At 43.9% G+C, this 17,259-nt stretch overlaps 1 protein-coding gene across 10 annotated transcripts in view; it reads left to right on the top strand.

The window, feature by feature from the left end:
• The first annotated feature begins 2,527 nt into the window (after positions 1-2,527).
• clasp2 (cytoplasmic linker associated protein 2) overlaps positions 2,528-17,259 on the top strand; it is a 673,953-nt gene continuing 659,221 nt past the window's right edge. For 5 of the 10 annotated variants that reach the window (XM_068032255.1, XM_068032249.1, XM_068032252.1 and 2 more), the window contains exon 1: positions 2,532-3,254. In XM_068032255.1, coding sequence (XP_067888356.1) covers positions 3,054-3,254 — 201 coding nt within the window. In that variant the 5' untranslated portion in view covers positions 2,532-3,053. Of the gene's footprint in view, positions 3,255-17,259 lie in introns of all 10 variants that reach the window. The other 5 variants (XM_068032248.1, XM_068032247.1, XM_068032246.1 and 2 more) reach the window with 2 other exon arrangements.

The following is a 17,259-nucleotide window of genomic DNA, read 5'->3' as shown; positions in this document are numbered from 1 at the left end:
GGGTCGATTGGGCTTGTATTCGCTAGAGTTTAGAAGAATGAGAGGGGATCTCAAAGAAACCTACAAAATTCTAACAGGACTGAACAGACTAGATGCAGGAAGGATGTTCCCGATGGTGGGGGAGTCCAGGACCAGGGCTCACAATCTAAGGATAAGGGGTAAGCCATTTAGGACTGAGATGAGGAAGGATTTCTTCACCCAGAGAGTGGTGAACCTGTGGAATTCTCTACCACAGAAAGCAGTTGAGGCCAAATCATTAAGTATATTCAAGAAAGTGTTAGATATAGTTCTTAATGCTAAAGGGATCAAGGGATACGGGGAGAAAGCAGAAACAGGGTACTGAGTTTAGACGATCAGCCATGATCGTATTGAATGGTGGTGCATGCTCAAAGGGCCGAATGGCCTCCTCCTGCTCCGATTTTCTATGTTTCTATTTTCTAAATGACTGTACCAGGAAATAACTGCCAGATCCTGAAGCTGATCTGAGCCAGCTGAATCCATGCAGTTAACACTCCATCGACAGACTTAGTTAAGTATCACTCATTATGAGTCAGCATCTAAGACTTTGGATTAAACATGTCATTTACTTAAACACAAACCAACAATTTACAGTTCTATTATTCAGATGTTGGTCGTTGGTCACTGAGCCACAGAGCATAAAGCACGGACTAACTAGCCGGATCACCGCTATGACAGGAATGATGTCCAGACTATAATAAAAGCAAAATACTGTGGATGCTGGAAATCTGAAATAAAAACAAGAAATACTGGAAATATTCAGCAGGTCTGGCAGCATCTGTGGAGAGAGAAGCAGAGTTAAAATTTCGGGTCAGTGACCCTTCTTCAGAACTGGCAAATATGAGAAATGTCAAAGGTTACAAGCAAATAAAGCGGGGGTGGGGCAAGAGATAACAAAGGAGAAGATGTAGATTGGACAAGGCCACAGAATAGCTGACCAGAAGGTCATGGAGCAAAGGCAAACAATATGTTAATGGTGTGTTGAAAGACAAAGCATTAGTACAGATAGGCTGTTAACGGACTGAAAATTGAACAGCAGCAAGTACAAACATGAAAAAAAACAGTGGGTAAGCAAACTGAACAAACTAAGATGAAATAAAATAAACATACAAAAAAAATTGTAAAAGAAAAAATAACTAAAAATGAAAGTAAAATGGGGGGCCCGTCATGCTCTGAAATTATTGAACTCAATGTTCAGTCCGGCAGGCTGCAGTGTGCCTAATCGGTAAATGAGATGCTGTTCCTCGAGCTTGCGTTGATGTTCACTGGAACACTGCAGCAAGCCCAGGATAGAGATGTGAGCATGAGAGCAGGGGGGAGTGTTGAAATGGCAAACAACCAGAAGCTCAGGTTCCTGCTTGCGGACTGTTCCGCAAAGCAGTCACCCAGTCTGCGTTTGGTCTCTCCAATGTAGAGGTGACCACATTGTGAGCAGCGAATACAGTATACTACATTGAAAGAAGTACAAGTAAATCACTGCTTCACCTGAAAAGGAGTGTTTGGGGCCTGGGAAAGTGAGGAGAGAGGAGGTAAATGGGCAGGTATTACACCTCCTGCGATTGCAGGGGAAGGTGCCATGGGAAGGGGATGAGGTGGTGGGAGCAATGGAGGAGTGGACCAGGGTGTCGCAGAGGGAATGATCCCTTCGGAATGCTGACAGGGGAAGGGAGGGGAAGATGCGTTTAGGTAGTGGCATCACGCTGGAGGTGGCAGAAATGGTGGAGGATGATCCTTTGGAGATGGAAGTGATGGGGTGGAAAGTGAAGACAAGGGGAACCCTGTCACGGTTCTGGGAGGGAGGGGAAGGGGTGAGGGTAGAGATGCGGGAAATAGGCTGGACATGGTTGAGGGCTCGGTCAACAACAGTGAGGGGGGGGCGGGGGCGGGGGGAATCCTCGTTTGAGGAAAAAGGAAGACATTTCCGAAGCGCTGTCATGGAAGGTAGCATCATCAGAGCTGATGCGTCGGAGACAGAGAAACTGGGAGAATGGAATGGAGTCCTTACAGGAGGCAAGGTGTGTAGAAGTGTAGTCGAGAGAGCTGTGGGAGTCGTTGGGCTTATAACGGATATTGGTAGACAACCTATCCCCAGAGATGGAGACAGAGAAGTCTAGGAAGGGAAGGGAAGTGTCAGAGATGGACCATGCAAAGGTGAGAGAAGGATGGAAATTGGAAGCAAAGTTGACAAAGTTTTCCAGTTCGGGGCGGGAGCAGGAAATGGCACCCATACAGTCATCAATGTCCATGATGTCCAGACTTACCGCCTGTGTACGGTTTCCATGGCTACCGAAGATACGGTATTCCAGGCGCGTGCGTAGGTATTAAATGGGTCCCTCCCATTAGTGCTTAGGCTCTTTATTGTTTTCTGAAGTTGCTTCCAGTTTAATATCGTGAATCATTAGTAAATTAAATACCTGCAATAGGTAGTTCTCTATTTGTTGCCGTTGCAGCAAGCTATTTCAGAGGCAGTGTGTCGGACGCCTCTGCGCTGCGCAGGACCCCGGTGTCTTTCCTTCGTTTATTTTCAAACGCAGAGCGGCTGCGAGCGGAGTTGAACGATTGTTCCGTCAGAGCGGCCCCTCCGGTCTGCGTGCTCGCTCATATCGCCGCTGCGTAGGGCGGGTTAACAGGGCGGACGGGCGTGTTGCCATCGGAAGACGTAGGAGCTCGTCACTTGCTGGAGCGATGCCTGCACTGGTTTATTTATAATCCGTTTTAAGGGCGAATTACAGAGTTGAAGGGAGGAAATAAAAAAGAGATTGGACGAACCCGGCGTGAGGAGGCGCTTCTTACGGCTAGAGTTGCTGAAAGGAGGAGCAGCCGTGAAGAGTCTGGAAGGAGTGAGGAGTAAAAGGCCTGGACCAGGGCGACGGGCTCGCTACTTAATCGAGGGCTACAGCAGGGTTGGCGGACAAAGACAGCGTACACCCGCTCAACCCCTTCTTTCCTTTGGAGGTGGAAAGTATCGTCTGAAGTAGAGGCAGGTGGTGGGTTGGAGGTTGTCTAGTGTAACTTTTCTCTCAGCCCTGATAGACATGGAGCCCGAATGCAGCTTGGACTACTTCTCGGAGCAGGTGGCGCAGAGAGATGTCAGTCGGCGACTACAGGTCGGCCAGGAGTTGATAGATTATCTGGGCGACCCCAGGAGGTCCACGGACGTGGATCACGACCAGAAACGGGCGCTGGACGATATCGTGGATGAGCTAACGGGATGGGTGAACTCCAGCAACTTCAAGGTAAAGGGACGCAGAGCTCAGTAAGGCTGCTGAAATGATTCCCTGCGCCCCGCCGAGTCCCATCTATCATCCTGTTATACACCCGCCCCTTCAAGCTTCATGTTCTGCTGCCTGACCCCAAATCTTCCGGAACTTGCAGCAGAATCCTTAAAGCAACTGAGCTGTTGTGGGGCAGGGCTTGCTTGTGGCAGTAGGTGGAACCTCGTCTGGGAGCTGTTGTGATTGTTGGAATTATTGTCTGCAAGGGTACATGGCGAGAACATTGTAATAAATGTGCGAATAACAGGCGGAGATTTCCGGAAGTCGGTCGGGAGATTACATGGGCGAGATTCTGAATTTGTCCAGGGACTCGAGGCATCATTAAGATCTATTTGGGACGGTGAATGGGTGAAGTGCCTGGGTTGAAATGTGCAAGATTTGTTGATTCTCTGATGTATTTGAGTTGGCGAGTTGCACCGTAGTTCAGTTCCTAGTGTCGATATCCTTGGATAACATACAAAATGTTGCGCCGCTTTTGGGATAGTAGAATCTACAAATGTTCGTATCCATCGTTGCTGCAGTGTCTTGTGACCTTCAAACTGTTGCACTGTATCTCGAATCGTGGATTCTGCCAGTATCCATATTGCTGTCGTGGCGTCAATACTCAAAATACTAGTTTGATTTAGTTATAATGGGACGATGTTATTTCCATAGTTAGGAAATGTTAAATATGTATCTTGGAGTGAGCTTGAGTTTCTTCTTGCATTGTATGTATAGATGAAACATTGTATTGGCAGTTCAGTGAACTATTGTAACAGATCAAAGACTGTTGACGGTAGTGGAAGTTTTTTGCAGGGTAATTAATTTCATCAGTGATACGTATGAGCGTGTCGATGGAAAATGGTACCTTGTGGTCCAAATTTAGAACAAAATAAGTAGCGAAAGTAGTTGCAGAATCCAGCTCGGCATTCGAAGTCTCCGACCTTGCTTTCCTTGAAATTCCATGTTTTGAGTTGCCAGAACGAAAAGGTTTCATTTTTGCCAAATTGACTTTTGAAATGGTCAATTTTTATGTCCACCATAGAACCAAGAATGTTAGATGTTTTCTTTAAACACTCGTTCTGCAAATTTCTTTCTATATGCTCAATGAAATAGCTCAATAATTAATAGGCAAGTTTAAGGACAAATATGCCCTATTTGCTGATTGACAAATTCACATATTTGTTACACTGGAAATACAATCAATGTAACAGATTGGTGCACATTTTCTGTGATTTGAAGTGGCAACTTTGTTATGATCTGAAAATCTTCATAGTTGCACAGTTCATATTCTGTCTACTTTGCCAGTTTTGCATGACGTTTTGGGAATTAAAGTGAAGCTGCCTAAATAATTTGTGAGCCTTTAGTTTGCTGTCCTTTTTCTTGTTACTTCAAATAATTTGGCTATGTAGTACATCACATACACTGGTGTGCTGTGCTATGGAGCAGTGCTATAGAGCAGTGCAATGCACAACTGTCTATGACCTGTGTGACATGGCAATATTTTTCATTTGTGCCATGTCATCAGGAGAACTGTCCAAAATACTCAGATTCCCTATAGGGGAAGAAAAAAAGTTTGACCAAAATGATTCAGGGTGACCATTCTAACTGGCTGATAAGATGCATTGGCGGAACTTCTGGAGAAGTTGTTGGATTGCCCGAGTTATCAGGAAATTTGTGGGTTGGTGGAAGGGGAGTGACATTGTAAAAGGAGCAAAAATTTGAGGGGATGGAAAGAAACATTTAACGGTAAGAAAAGCTTATTTGAATAGCTGCACAATACTAAGTAATGGTTCATTTGCTGAAATCTACAGAAGTGATAACTAAGGCCACTGCTATTAGTGAATTAAATTCCATTTTACTGCACTTTAATTGTAGGTAAATCGGGTTTTTCCAGTGTTTTGGGATCACGTGATTCTGCTCACCTTTCTGTTAAAACTATGAATCTTGAGTTCATGGCTTAGTATCAAACAATGCAGCCTCTGCCATAAATTGTTCTTGAATGCTACTTAAGATATGTTATTCTGTTGGTGAACAGTGTGTTTCTGTCTCCTGTGTATGGTGTTGCAAGGAGTTTCTGTTGGCTGCATGAAAATTAAAATTGTGTAAGCAATCAAGTTACAGTAGTTATATTGTAATTACAGTTTTGTATTGCTGTCAATCTTGTGTGCAGGCCAGACTGAATTGTGGAGGGGTGGTGGGGGTTGGGTGTACAGGTTATTGCCATGCTTCTGCAGAGTCTGAATTTATGGATTAGTAACAGGACATTTTTTTAAAAATAAAACATTCTTTTTGTGAAATAGAATGCCTTGGAGACCTTTATCACCCAGAATGAATGTGTACATGAACCAGTAAGAAAGTTGTTAGGGGAGATTTAAGGCAAAATTGAAGTGATGGCTTTCTCAGACGCTCTGAAAGCAGAGAGAAAGGTAGCAAAGAAAAGATTTGCATGTGTTTTTGGAACGTAGGCTCCTTCTGCATATACATTTCTATCTAGAGTATAGCTACCAGACACGACGACATGTGTCAGGCTCGGTTCGGGTCTCTTCTGGGTCTGGCATTCGGGGTCGGGTTGGGCTAGGTCGGTCACAGTGCTGTCTTTTTTGGTCACTTAAAAAAAATTCAATCATGGGATGTGGGCGTCACTGGTCAGGACAGCATTTATTGCCCATCCCTAATTGCCCTTGAGAAGGTGGTGGTGAGCTGCTGCCTTGAACCGCTGCAGTCCATTTGGGGTAGGTATACCCACAGCTGTCCATGTCTCGGCTTTAAAGACTTCTGCAAACGCGACATGAAATCCTGTGACATTGATCACAAGTCGTGGGAGTCAGTTGCCAGTGTTCGCCAGAGCTGGCGGGCAGCCATAAAGACAGGGCTAAAATGTGGCGAGTCGAAGAGACTTAGTAGTTGGCAGGAAAAAAGACAGAGGCGCAAGGGGAGAGCCAACTGTGCAACAGCCCCGACAAAAAATTTCTCTGCAGCACCTGTGGAAGAGCCTGTCACTCTAGAATTGGCCTTTATAGCCACTCCAGGCGCTGTTTCACAAACCACTGACCACCTCCAGGTGCGTATCCATTGTGTCTCGAGATAAGGAGGCCCAAAAGAAAGAAATACCCACAGTGCTGTTAGGAAGGGAGTTCCAGGATTTTGACCCAGCGACAGTGAAGGAACGGCGATATAGTTCCAAGTCAGGATGGTGTGTGATTTGGAGGGGAGGGAAAAGCTTCAAAATTAGAACAGTCAGGATGGGACACGTGCATCTGGACTCCGCACTAGTTTGCAGTGAGCGATTCCATTCGAGGTAGAGCAGAACTGCTTTTTGATATAATCAACTTCATTCTGGTGGTCGGGTGCTGGGGAAAAAAAAAATCAAAGGACTCTAGTCAGGTTTGGGTTGGTTGTAGTTCTGTCTGGCTTGGGTCAGGTTTCAATTGCATACCTGAGCAGGCCTTTAGGCTTATCTACCCATTATGTATGCCAGCTAAAATTTGGGTTATTCAACCTGATCCTACTTTTCCACTTCTTGGTCTATAGCCTTGTAGGTTATGGCACTTCAAGTGCTTTTTAAGCGAGAAGAGGGTTTCTGCCCCTGCCACCCTTTCAGGCAGTGAGTTTCAGACCTCCACGACCCTCTATGTGATAAATTTCTTTTCAACTCCCCTCTTATGCTTCTGCCAATTACTTGAAATATATGCCTGGGTTATTGATCCCTCTGCTCAGGGAATTGGGCCCTTCTGTCAGGACAACTCATTTAATAAACCTCATTTAAATCTCTCCTCGGCTTCCTCCAAAGAAAACAACCCCATCCAATCCAATCTTTGCTTACCGCTCAAATTTTCCAATCCTGGCAACACCCTTGTAAATCTCCTCTGCAAACGTTGGAGTGCAATCACATCCTTCCTACAATGCAGTGACCAGAAGTGTATGCAGTCCTTCAGCTGTGGCCTAACTAGTGTTTTATACAGTTCCAGTATAACCTCCCTGCGCTTGGATCCTAGATCTTTGCTAATAAAGAAGGCATCTAAAACGCTTTTCTTTGTCCACCTTTATCTACTTGTCCTCCTACCTTCAGGGATCTGTCTACCTTCAGTCCAAGGTCATGCTGTTCTTCACTTCTCAGTATCTACCATTTATTGTTTATTGCCTTACCTTGCTTGCCCTCCCCAAATGCCTTGCCTCATGCTTCTCGCAATTGAATTCCATTTGCCATTTTCCTGTCCACCTGATCAGTCCATTGATCTGTTCCTGCAGTCTACAGCCTTCTTCCTCACGATCAACCACATGGGCGATTTTTTTTTTTTTTATATATATATATATATATATATATATATACACACACACATCATCTGCAAACTTCTTAATTAGGCCTCTGACATTTAAGTCTAAAGCATTGATATGTACCAAAAAAAGCAAGAGACCTAGTGCTGAGTTCTGTGGAACCCCACTGGAAGTGGCCTTCCAGTCATGAAAATACCTGCCAATCATTACCCTTGACTTCCTGTCATTGAGCCGCTGGCGAATCCAACTTGCCCCTTTTCCCTTATATCCGAGAGGCTTTTACTTTTCTGATCAGTCTGCCGTGTGGGGCCTTGTCAAAAGCTTTGCTAAAATCCATATGGACATGCTACCTTTATTTCATGCTTTTCTAAGTGACAATACTGTCCTTCAATTTTTCCAATAATTTGCCCACCACTCAGGTTAGATTGCCTGACCAACCTACTTATCCCTTTTTAAAGGGTACAATGTTAGCAGCCCTCTGGCACCATGCCTGTTGCTGGAGAGGATTGGAAAATGATGGTCAAAAGCCAGAGCCCCTGCTATTCCCTCCCTTGCTTCTCTTAGCCTGGCAAACATTTCCTCCCCTGGTGCTGTATCTGCTTTTAAAGATGCTAAACCTCTTTAATATTTTCTCTCACTGTCTTTATCCCATCCGATATTTCACTCTCCTGCTTAACTGCAATGTCTGCACTGTCCTCCTCTTTTGTGAAGATATGACACAAAGTCTGTTGCATTTAAAAAAACATGCCCACATCTTCCACTTTCACACACAGGCTGTCTTTTCGGTCTCCAGTAGATCATATTCTCCAATTATCGTTTTGCTCTTTATATATTTGTAAAACATCTTCGTATGTTGGGGAAAAAATGTTCTTTTGAGAGGCAGGGGTTGACTGGTCAATATTATCTAAATAGACTAAAGATAGTCTGAATTGATATGGAAATAAGAATCTTGAAGTCTGTTGGCTGGGACACAGCAAGATAGTGGTGGAGCTGGATGGGGTTAATAGGTGTGCTGGACCTTTTAGGAAAGGACCTGGACTATGGCTTTCAGGGTTAATTGAATTTGTGAGGGGTGTAGATGGATACTGGCAGTGATTGAATTTGAGAAATTCATCCTTTTATGTCAGTGACTGTCTAACTTGGGCTGTGCACCCATAGGGGGGTCTGTAGAGACTTTGCAGAGGGTCTAGGAAATAATGTGAAATACAAGCTGGGAGGCAGGGGTGGAGTGTGGCTGCAGAGTGGGCTGACTGTGTCCCTAGGAGAGGAGAACAGAACAAAAGCAGCAGAAGTAGACCAAATGGCCCCTTGAACTTGCTCTGCCATTCAAAATGATCATGGCTGATCTTTGCCTTCAAATCCATTTTCCCACCTGCTCCCCATATCCCTTGATTGCCAGAGTGACCAAAAATCTCTGTCTCAGCCTTACATATATTCAGTAATGGTGCATCCACAACCCTCTGGGGTTGTGCATTCCAAAGATTCACAACCCTTTGAATTAAGAAATTTCACCCCCTGTCAGCCCTAAAGGATTGTCCTCTTATCCTGTGTCTGTGCTCCCATGTTCGAGATTCCCCAGCTAGTGGAACCAACCTCTGTGTCTACCCTGTCAAGCCCCTTCAGAATCTTGTATGTTTCCATGAGATCACTCCTCATTCTTCTAAACTCCAGCAAATGTAGACCCAACTTACTCAGCTTCTCATCATAGGGCAACCCTCTCATCCCAAGGACCAATCTAATGAACCTTTGCTGTACAGCCTACAAGGCAAGTATATCCTCCCTTTTTAAATATGGAGACCAAATCTGCATATAGTATTCCAGGTGCATTCTGTCCAATTGGAGCAAGATTTCCTTATTCTTGTACTCCAGTCCCCTTGCAATAAAGGTTAACATGCTACTTGCCTTCCTAATTGTTTGCTGTACCTGCCTGCTTATTTGTACAGGTGCACCCAAGTCCCTCTGGATATCAACATTTACAGTTTCATGCCTTAAAAAAAAATTCTGCTTTTCTATTCTTATCGTTCCCTACAGTATATTCTCTGTCACCTTGTTGCCCACTCTCTTAAACTGCCTATGTTTCTTTTCAGCCTCTTTGTGTCCTCCTCACAGTTTACATTCCTGCCTACCTTTGTGTCATCAGCAAACATAAGATACATTACTCTTGGTCTCTTTGGCTGAGTCAATAATGTAGATTGTAAGTCGTTGAGGGCCCATCACTGATCCTTGTACACCACTAGTCACAGACTTACAAGTTGAAAATCTTCGATTTATCCCAGCTGTTTGCTTCCTATCCATTAACCGATCCTCTATTCATTGTTAATATATTACCCCCAACTCCATGTGTCCTTATCTTGCATATTAGCCTTTTGTGTGGCATGTTATTCGAATGCCTTTTTGGCAATCCAAATTTACCACATCTGGTTCCTTTTTATCTACCCATCCTCTTTTTAAAAAAAAAAAAAATTCGAATAAAATTGTCCAACACGATTTCCCTTTCATAAAACCATGTTGAATTGTTCTCATCGTACTCTGCTTCTCTAAGTGCATTGTGAAAACTTTCTTAATAGATTCCAGCACTTTCCCGACAATTGATATCAGGCTAACTGGTCTGTTGGTCGCCGTTTTCTCTCTCCCTCCTTTCTTGAATAGTGGTGTTACATTTGCTAACTTCTAATCTGTTGGGACTGTTTAGAATCTAGGGCATTTTGTGAAATGATAACCTAACACGTCTGCTCTGCAGCTGTCTCTTTTAGAACCCTCGTATGTAGGCCATCAAATCCTAGGAATTTGTCAGGTTTTCATCTCTCAAGCTTCTACAATGCTATTTGTCTGCTGCTATTAATTACCCTAATTTCCTCACTCTCTTTATGCTGTAGGTTACCCTCGATTCCTGATATGTTAATTGTGTCTTCAACAGTTGAATGTCTCTACCATTTCCTCATTCCCCATGATAATTTCTCCTGTCTGCCCCTGCAAGGGACCAATATTTATTTTAGCTACTCTCCTCCATTTTATATACTTGTAAAAGCTGTTAGAATATTCGTTTGTATTCCTGGCTAGTTTTTAACACTCATTCTAATTTTTCCTTTTTAAAAAAAAAAATCAACTTTTTGGTGGCCCTTTGATTTCTAAAAGACTCCCAATCCTCAGACTTACTATTCTTTGCAAGATTCATCAGCCTCTTTTAATTTAATACTATCCTTAATGTCCTTACTAAGCTGCAGATGGATCTTTTGTGCAGTGCTTTTGATTTTCAATGGAATATATTTGTTGAACATTTTGAATTGTTAAATATTGATATTTTTTTCTTCAGATGTTTCCCGCTTTTTATTTATTGCCATACTTTTTAGTCTATTTATCCCAATCAACCTTAGCCAGCTTTCCCCTCAGACCTATATAATTTGTTTGTGATCGGACTGTCACTTTCAAACTTAATTTAGAATTGAATTGTATTACTATTTCCCAGTGGATCTTTTACAATGAGTTTCCTAATTAACCCTGCCTCATTACACAATACTAGGTCTAAAATAGCCTTATCCCTAGTTGGTTTCACAACATATTGCTCGAGGAAACTGTCATGAAAGCATTTTACAAACTCATCTTCCAGCGCACCTTTGCCAACTTGGTTGGTCCAGTCTATATGCTGATTAAAGTCATCCACAGTTATTACTTTGCCTTTGTTACATGCTCTAATAATTTTGTTTGCTCTGTCCAATGGTATAACGACTGTAAACTACACCCACCAGCATTTTCTGACTTGCTATTCCTAATCTCCATCTGTGCTGATTGTACTTCATGACCTTGGGAGCCAAGATCCTTTCTCACTACTGTTCTTCATTCATCCTTTACATGCAAGGATGCACAGACTCTGCAGTGAGAAGCAGACACACCCGTTTCACTGATAACTGTAAGTAAATACCTGCTTTCTTAAAAGAATTAGTAAAACATTCTTTACACCAAGTATTTTCATGTTAAGTATTGTAGCATATTTACAATTTGAAAAAGTTGCTTTAAAAAAACAAGGCCGCCAGCGTAGATGGAGTTCCCGACTAAGTTTTAAAATACAGCAGAGAGGCACTCCTAACAAATACATTGCCTCGTCTCCCTCATCTGGAAGGAGGAGAGCATGCCAGGGGATCTCTGAGATGCTGTAATTGTGACCATCTTCAAAAAAGGTGCCAAGACTGACTCTGGTAACTACAGAGGGATATCCTGCTGTCTGCCACACGGAAGGTCATCGCAAGAGTCCTTCTCGACTGCCTCCTCCCCGTGGCTGAAGAGCTCCTACCAGAATCACAATGTGGATTCTGTCCATCAGGAGGCACAGTGGCCATGATCCTCACAACAAGACAAATCCAAGAAAAATGTTGGGAGCAGCAGCAACCTTTATACATGGCCTCACTGAGGCCTTCGACTCTTATAAACTGGGAGGGATTATGGAACATCCTCCTCAAATTTGGCTGCCTGGAGAGATTCGTCACCATCCTCCACCTGCTGCACGATGACATGCAAGCTATAATCCTTACCAACAGATTTGCCACTGACCCAATCTGAGTACAAACTGCAGTCAAGCAAGGCTGTGTCATCACATCAATTCTCTTTTCCCTCTTCCTCGCTGTAACACTCCACCTCATCATCTTGAAGCTCCCTGCTGGAGTAGATCTACTCTACTGTGAGTGGCAAACTATTTAACATGTGTCGCCTCCAGTCCAGAACCAAGGCCACTCCAACCTCTGTCATTGAGCTGCAGTACACTGACGAATGTGCACACTCCGGGGTCCAGCTTCAAACCCTCGTCGACGCATTCACGAAGGCGTATGAAAGAATGGGCCTCAAGATGAACATCTGGAAGACAAAGGTCCTGTACCAGCCTGCTCTGGCAGCGCAACACTGCCTCCTGACTATCAAGATCCACGGCAAACCATTGGACAATGTGAATCACTTCCCATACCTTGGGAACCTCCTCTCAGCAAGGGCAGACATTGATGAAATTCCACATCGCCTCCAGTGTGCCAGGGCAGCTTTCGGTCTGAGGAAAAGAGTATTTGGTGAATAAGACCTAAAACCTGGCACCAAGCTCCTGGTCTACAGGGCCGCAATGTTACCTGCACTCCTGTATGCGTCGGAAACATGGGCACTGTACAGCAGACATCTCAAAGCCCTGGAGAGATATCACCAGTGGTCCCTTCGCAAGATCCTGCAAATTCACTGGCCGGTCAGGTGCTCCAACATCAGTGTCTTCTCTCAGGCCAACACCCCCAGTATCAATAAAAGCAAAATACTGCGGATGCTGGAAATCTGAAACAAAAACAAGAAATGCTGGAATTACTCAGTAGGTCTGGAAGCATATGTGGAAAGAGAAGCAGAGTTAACGTTTCGGGTCAGTGACCCTTCTTCGGAACTGACAAATATTAGAAAAGTCACAGATTATAAACAAGTGAGGTGGGGGTGGGGCAAGAGATAACAAAGGAGAAGGTGTAGATTGCACCAGGCCACATAGCTGACCAAAAGGTCACGGAGCAAAGGCAAACAATATGTTAATGGTGTGTTGAAAGACAAAGCATTAGTACAGATTAGGTGTAAATACACTGAATATTGAACAGCAGCAAGTGCAAACATGAAAAAAAAAACAGTGGGTAAGCAAACTGAACAAACTAAGATGAAATGAAATAAATGCAAAAAAAAATTGTAAAAAATGTAAAAAAGAATGTAAAAACAAGGAAGAAAAAAATAACTAAAAATGAAAGTAAAATGGGGGGCTGTCATGCTCTGAAATTATTGAACTCAATGTTCAGTCCGGCAGGCTGTAGTGTCCCTAATCGGTAAATGAGATGCTGTTCCTCGAGCTTGCGTTGATGTTCACTGGAACACTGCAGCAATCCCAGGACAGAGATGTGAACATGAGAGCAGGGGGGAGTGTTGAAATGGCAAGCAACCGGAAGTTCAGGGTCCCCCAGTATCAAGACACTGGTCATGGCTAATCAGTTATGCTGTGCGGGCCACATTGTCCGCATGCCTGACAAGTCTCCCAAAACAAACTTTCTACTCTGAGCTCCGTCTCAGCCAGGAGGGCAGAGGAAATGCTGCGAGGGTGTCCTTAAAGTCTCCCTGAAAAAAATGTGACATCTCCACTGATTCGTGGGAATTTCTTGCCCGAGTCTGCCCAAAATGGAGAAGAAGCATCCGCAAAGGTGCCAGCCAGTTTGAACAACGTCGACATGCCCAGGCAGTGACCAAGTGCAAACAGCAGAAGGAGCGTTCGGAATTTCAAGCATCCCATTCACGAGCCTCCCCAAACACTACCTGCCCCACCTGTGGCAGAGTGTGCAGATCCAGAATTGGACTACTCCGTCACTTAAGGACTCAAGCCTGGAATGGAAGAAAGTCATCCTAGCTCCCGAGGGACTGCTTAAGAGAGGATTTATAATTTTAGGTGGTGGGCTGTGAATACTGATCCATATGAAAAGGGGTCCTTCAGCCAAACAAGTCTGAACCACTGATTGGAATGATGAGGATGTGGATTACATTTTCACTAGTGGAATTGGTAAAGTCTGGGCATATGTAGGCCTGGTTTTGCAAGTGTAAGAAGGTAGTGATGATAACAGACTGAATAAATAAATATGGGGTCGATAGCTGTCACAAAGATCTAACAAAAGCTGAGGTTGCACGCCACCAGGCTCCGTTCGGGTGAAGTTGGAAGGGATGGCAGAAGTGTGGTGCTATTGAGAGGAGATTGTGAGACAGGATTCTTTTGGGACTGATTTGGGTGAGTTTTTAAAGAGAGGGATCAGCAGGGAAGAGCATTGGTTCAAATTAAGAGCTGGGAAATTGAACATTTTTAAATCGGGATAGTTTAACAACAAGTGTAATAAAGTAAGCAGAGCAAGACTGGAGATATTAATTATGTCATGCTTGGTCCCCACCTGTCAAGAATGAGGCACATCAATTTTGTCATTAACTTCGATTTTTGACGGTTGTCGGAGCGAGGAAATGACTTGTTAAACAGATCAGTCGTGGCTGGTAAAAAACATTTACATACTGACAGACATTGAAGGTGAGGAAGTGCATTCCAGGGCCTGCTGAGAAGGATACAATCCACAAGGACTGGTTAGACCAGCTGGTCACATGACTACCTAGTTATTCCAGCGTTTTCTTTTGAACTGGCCACAGAGTTTGAATGCAGAAAGTCTCTCTGCTCCTGGACTGAAAAGATCTCTGATGTCTGCTCCCATCTCTTTTTCTCACAAGCATCTGAATCCACTGAAGACACATGAATCCCCAGGAGAGAAAAGTCTGCTCCAGTGAACAAGGTTTAAGAAAAATACTGGGTCCCAAGAAAAATCAAGATCTACCTACGATCAAGGACTGTACAGTGACGTTGAAGACCCAGAACAAAAACTCCTCAGATGTTGTTTCAAACTTTTCCACTTATTATTTTTTCTGTCTCTATTTGCATGTGTGTATTGCATATGCATGCTAGCAAGGGCGCGTTGTGTATCTGTAGGTGTCAATGGAATTAGAGTTTACATATAATCAATTTTAACTTTTCTTCTTTCAACCTAAGAGCCTGTTTGTGCAGGTTTCTTTGCCTTATAATTGCTAAGTGGTGAACAAGGATCCACCAAGGGGGAGCTAAAAAAAACACTGTTCAAAACTAAACCCTGTTATGGTAAGACCAGGTGAAGACTGAGAGGGATCCCTAGATACTTTTTTTCGCCTGGTCGTAACTGGGCGGCGGGAGAGCTTATGATTCTTGGGGCATTGGGACCAGTCCTGGGGCAGGCGGCACCTATTCAAAAGAGATTGGTCCCAGCCCTGTCGAGGTGCAATCAATGTCCTTGTGGGAAGGTTCACTGGTGTGGTTGTGGGGGGTTTAAAATAAATTTAGCAGGGGAATCGGCATTAGCATATAGCAGTAAAAAAGAGGAATAAGATGCATAATGTGAGTGTTAGACAGTGCTAGAGAAGGGAGTAGTTCTGTATTAGATGGGAGTGGATTGAGAAGGACTTTGAGGAATGCAAAGTCAGGATTACAATGCATGTGCATAAAAGCACAAAGTATAGTGAGTAAGGTTGGTGAGCTACAAGTACAAATTGCAGCATGGGAGTATGATGTAATGGCAAAAACGGAAACCTGGCTTAAAAATGTTGTAGACGAGGCGCATAATATAGAGTCATAGAGAGATACAGCACTGAAACAGGCCCTTCGGCAGGGAAATCGCAGAGATGTCAAAGAACTAAGGTGCCAGTTTCTGCTCCTTTCATTCCCACCTGACAAGTTAAATACTTTTTAACCTAATGGTCATTGACATGATCAACATCTGGCCATTCCTCAATATCATTTACTTTTCTTTTCCGCCCCCCCCCCCCCCCCCCAGCCTTTTTATGTATGACTTATCCACAAATCCTCTGTTCTCTCTAACCATTGCTCCAACTCTCATTTCCACTTCCTCGTCGAAAGTGTTGTATACATCAGCAGTTCCCATATTGTGGTATGCGTGCCCCTGGGATACAGACATTTTTGCAGGTTAAGTGGGAGAAAGTGTTTGTGGAGGGTTTTGTGTGTGTGCATGTTTATATTTTTTTTTTTAAAAAAGCACTACCTGTTGTATTTCTCCCAAATACAATTGTGTACAGGGACTGGATGGTGGGTTTGTTCCGGGTCCTTCAGCAAATGATTGTAGCAACAGGTCTATTTAAATTTTTAATGTAGCGGTCTTAAAGTAGAAACTTTCTTGAGATTTCAGGAACTTGCAAAAATACAAGAGGCCACAGGGCTCTCACTTGAGGCAGAGATTTTCTAGAGACTGGCGACAGTAGGAATTTTGCCACTTTCAACAATGCTCAGGCTTCCTCTCAGCAAAGCAGTGTTTCTCCATAGGGTGTAGCAACTTCTCTTTCTCTGGGTCTTTTCCTTTCTCTGCAGACATAAACAGGAACAAGGGTTTTCGCTCCCAAACACTGATTTGCAACTCCTTCAAAGTTCTTTTATTTTTAAGAAACTAGAGTTTCACTTGACACAAGAATTATTTTTCAAGAGCAAGAGTTTTCTGGGCTGTAGTCCTGGCTAGTCTCCAGCAGTACCTGAACAACCCAAAAGTGAAACTAACTTTTCAACAACAACGACATTCCAAGAGAGTCATAAAACATTCTGCATTCTTGGATACAAATTGCCTTGCAGCCTGCACTTCAAATACCACAACAAGTCTCTACAGTCACAGAATCAGAATCACAGAATAATACAGTGCAGAAGAGACCCTTCGGCCCATTGAGTCTCCATCGATGCAATAAAACACCTGACCTCTCTACCTAATCCCATTTGCCAGCACTTGGCCCATATCCTTGAATGTTATGACGTGCCAAGTGCTCATCCAGGTACTTTTTTAAAGGATGTGAGGCAACCTGCCTCTACCACCCTCCCAGGCAGGGCATTCCAGACCGTCACCACCCTCTGGGTAAAAAAAGTTCTTCCTCAAATCCCCCTTAAACCTCCCACCCCTCACCTTAAACTTGTGACCCCTCGTAACTGACACTTCAACGAAGGGGGACAGCTGCTCCCTATCCACCCTGTCCATGCCCCTCATAATCTTGTACACCTCGATCAGGTCACCCCTCAGTCGTCTTTGCTCCAGCGAAAACAACCCAAGCCTATCCAACCTCTCTTCATAGCTTAAATGTTCCATCCCAGTCAACATCCTGGTGAATCACC

Source organism: Heterodontus francisci, chromosome 5, assembly GCF_036365525.1.
Source record: "Heterodontus francisci isolate sHetFra1 chromosome 5, sHetFra1.hap1, whole genome shotgun sequence".
Taxonomy (NCBI): domain Eukaryota; kingdom Metazoa; phylum Chordata; class Chondrichthyes; order Heterodontiformes; family Heterodontidae; genus Heterodontus; species Heterodontus francisci.
The sequence above is the reverse complement of the archived record's forward strand: the minus strand, read 5'-3'. Positions and strand labels throughout refer to the sequence as shown.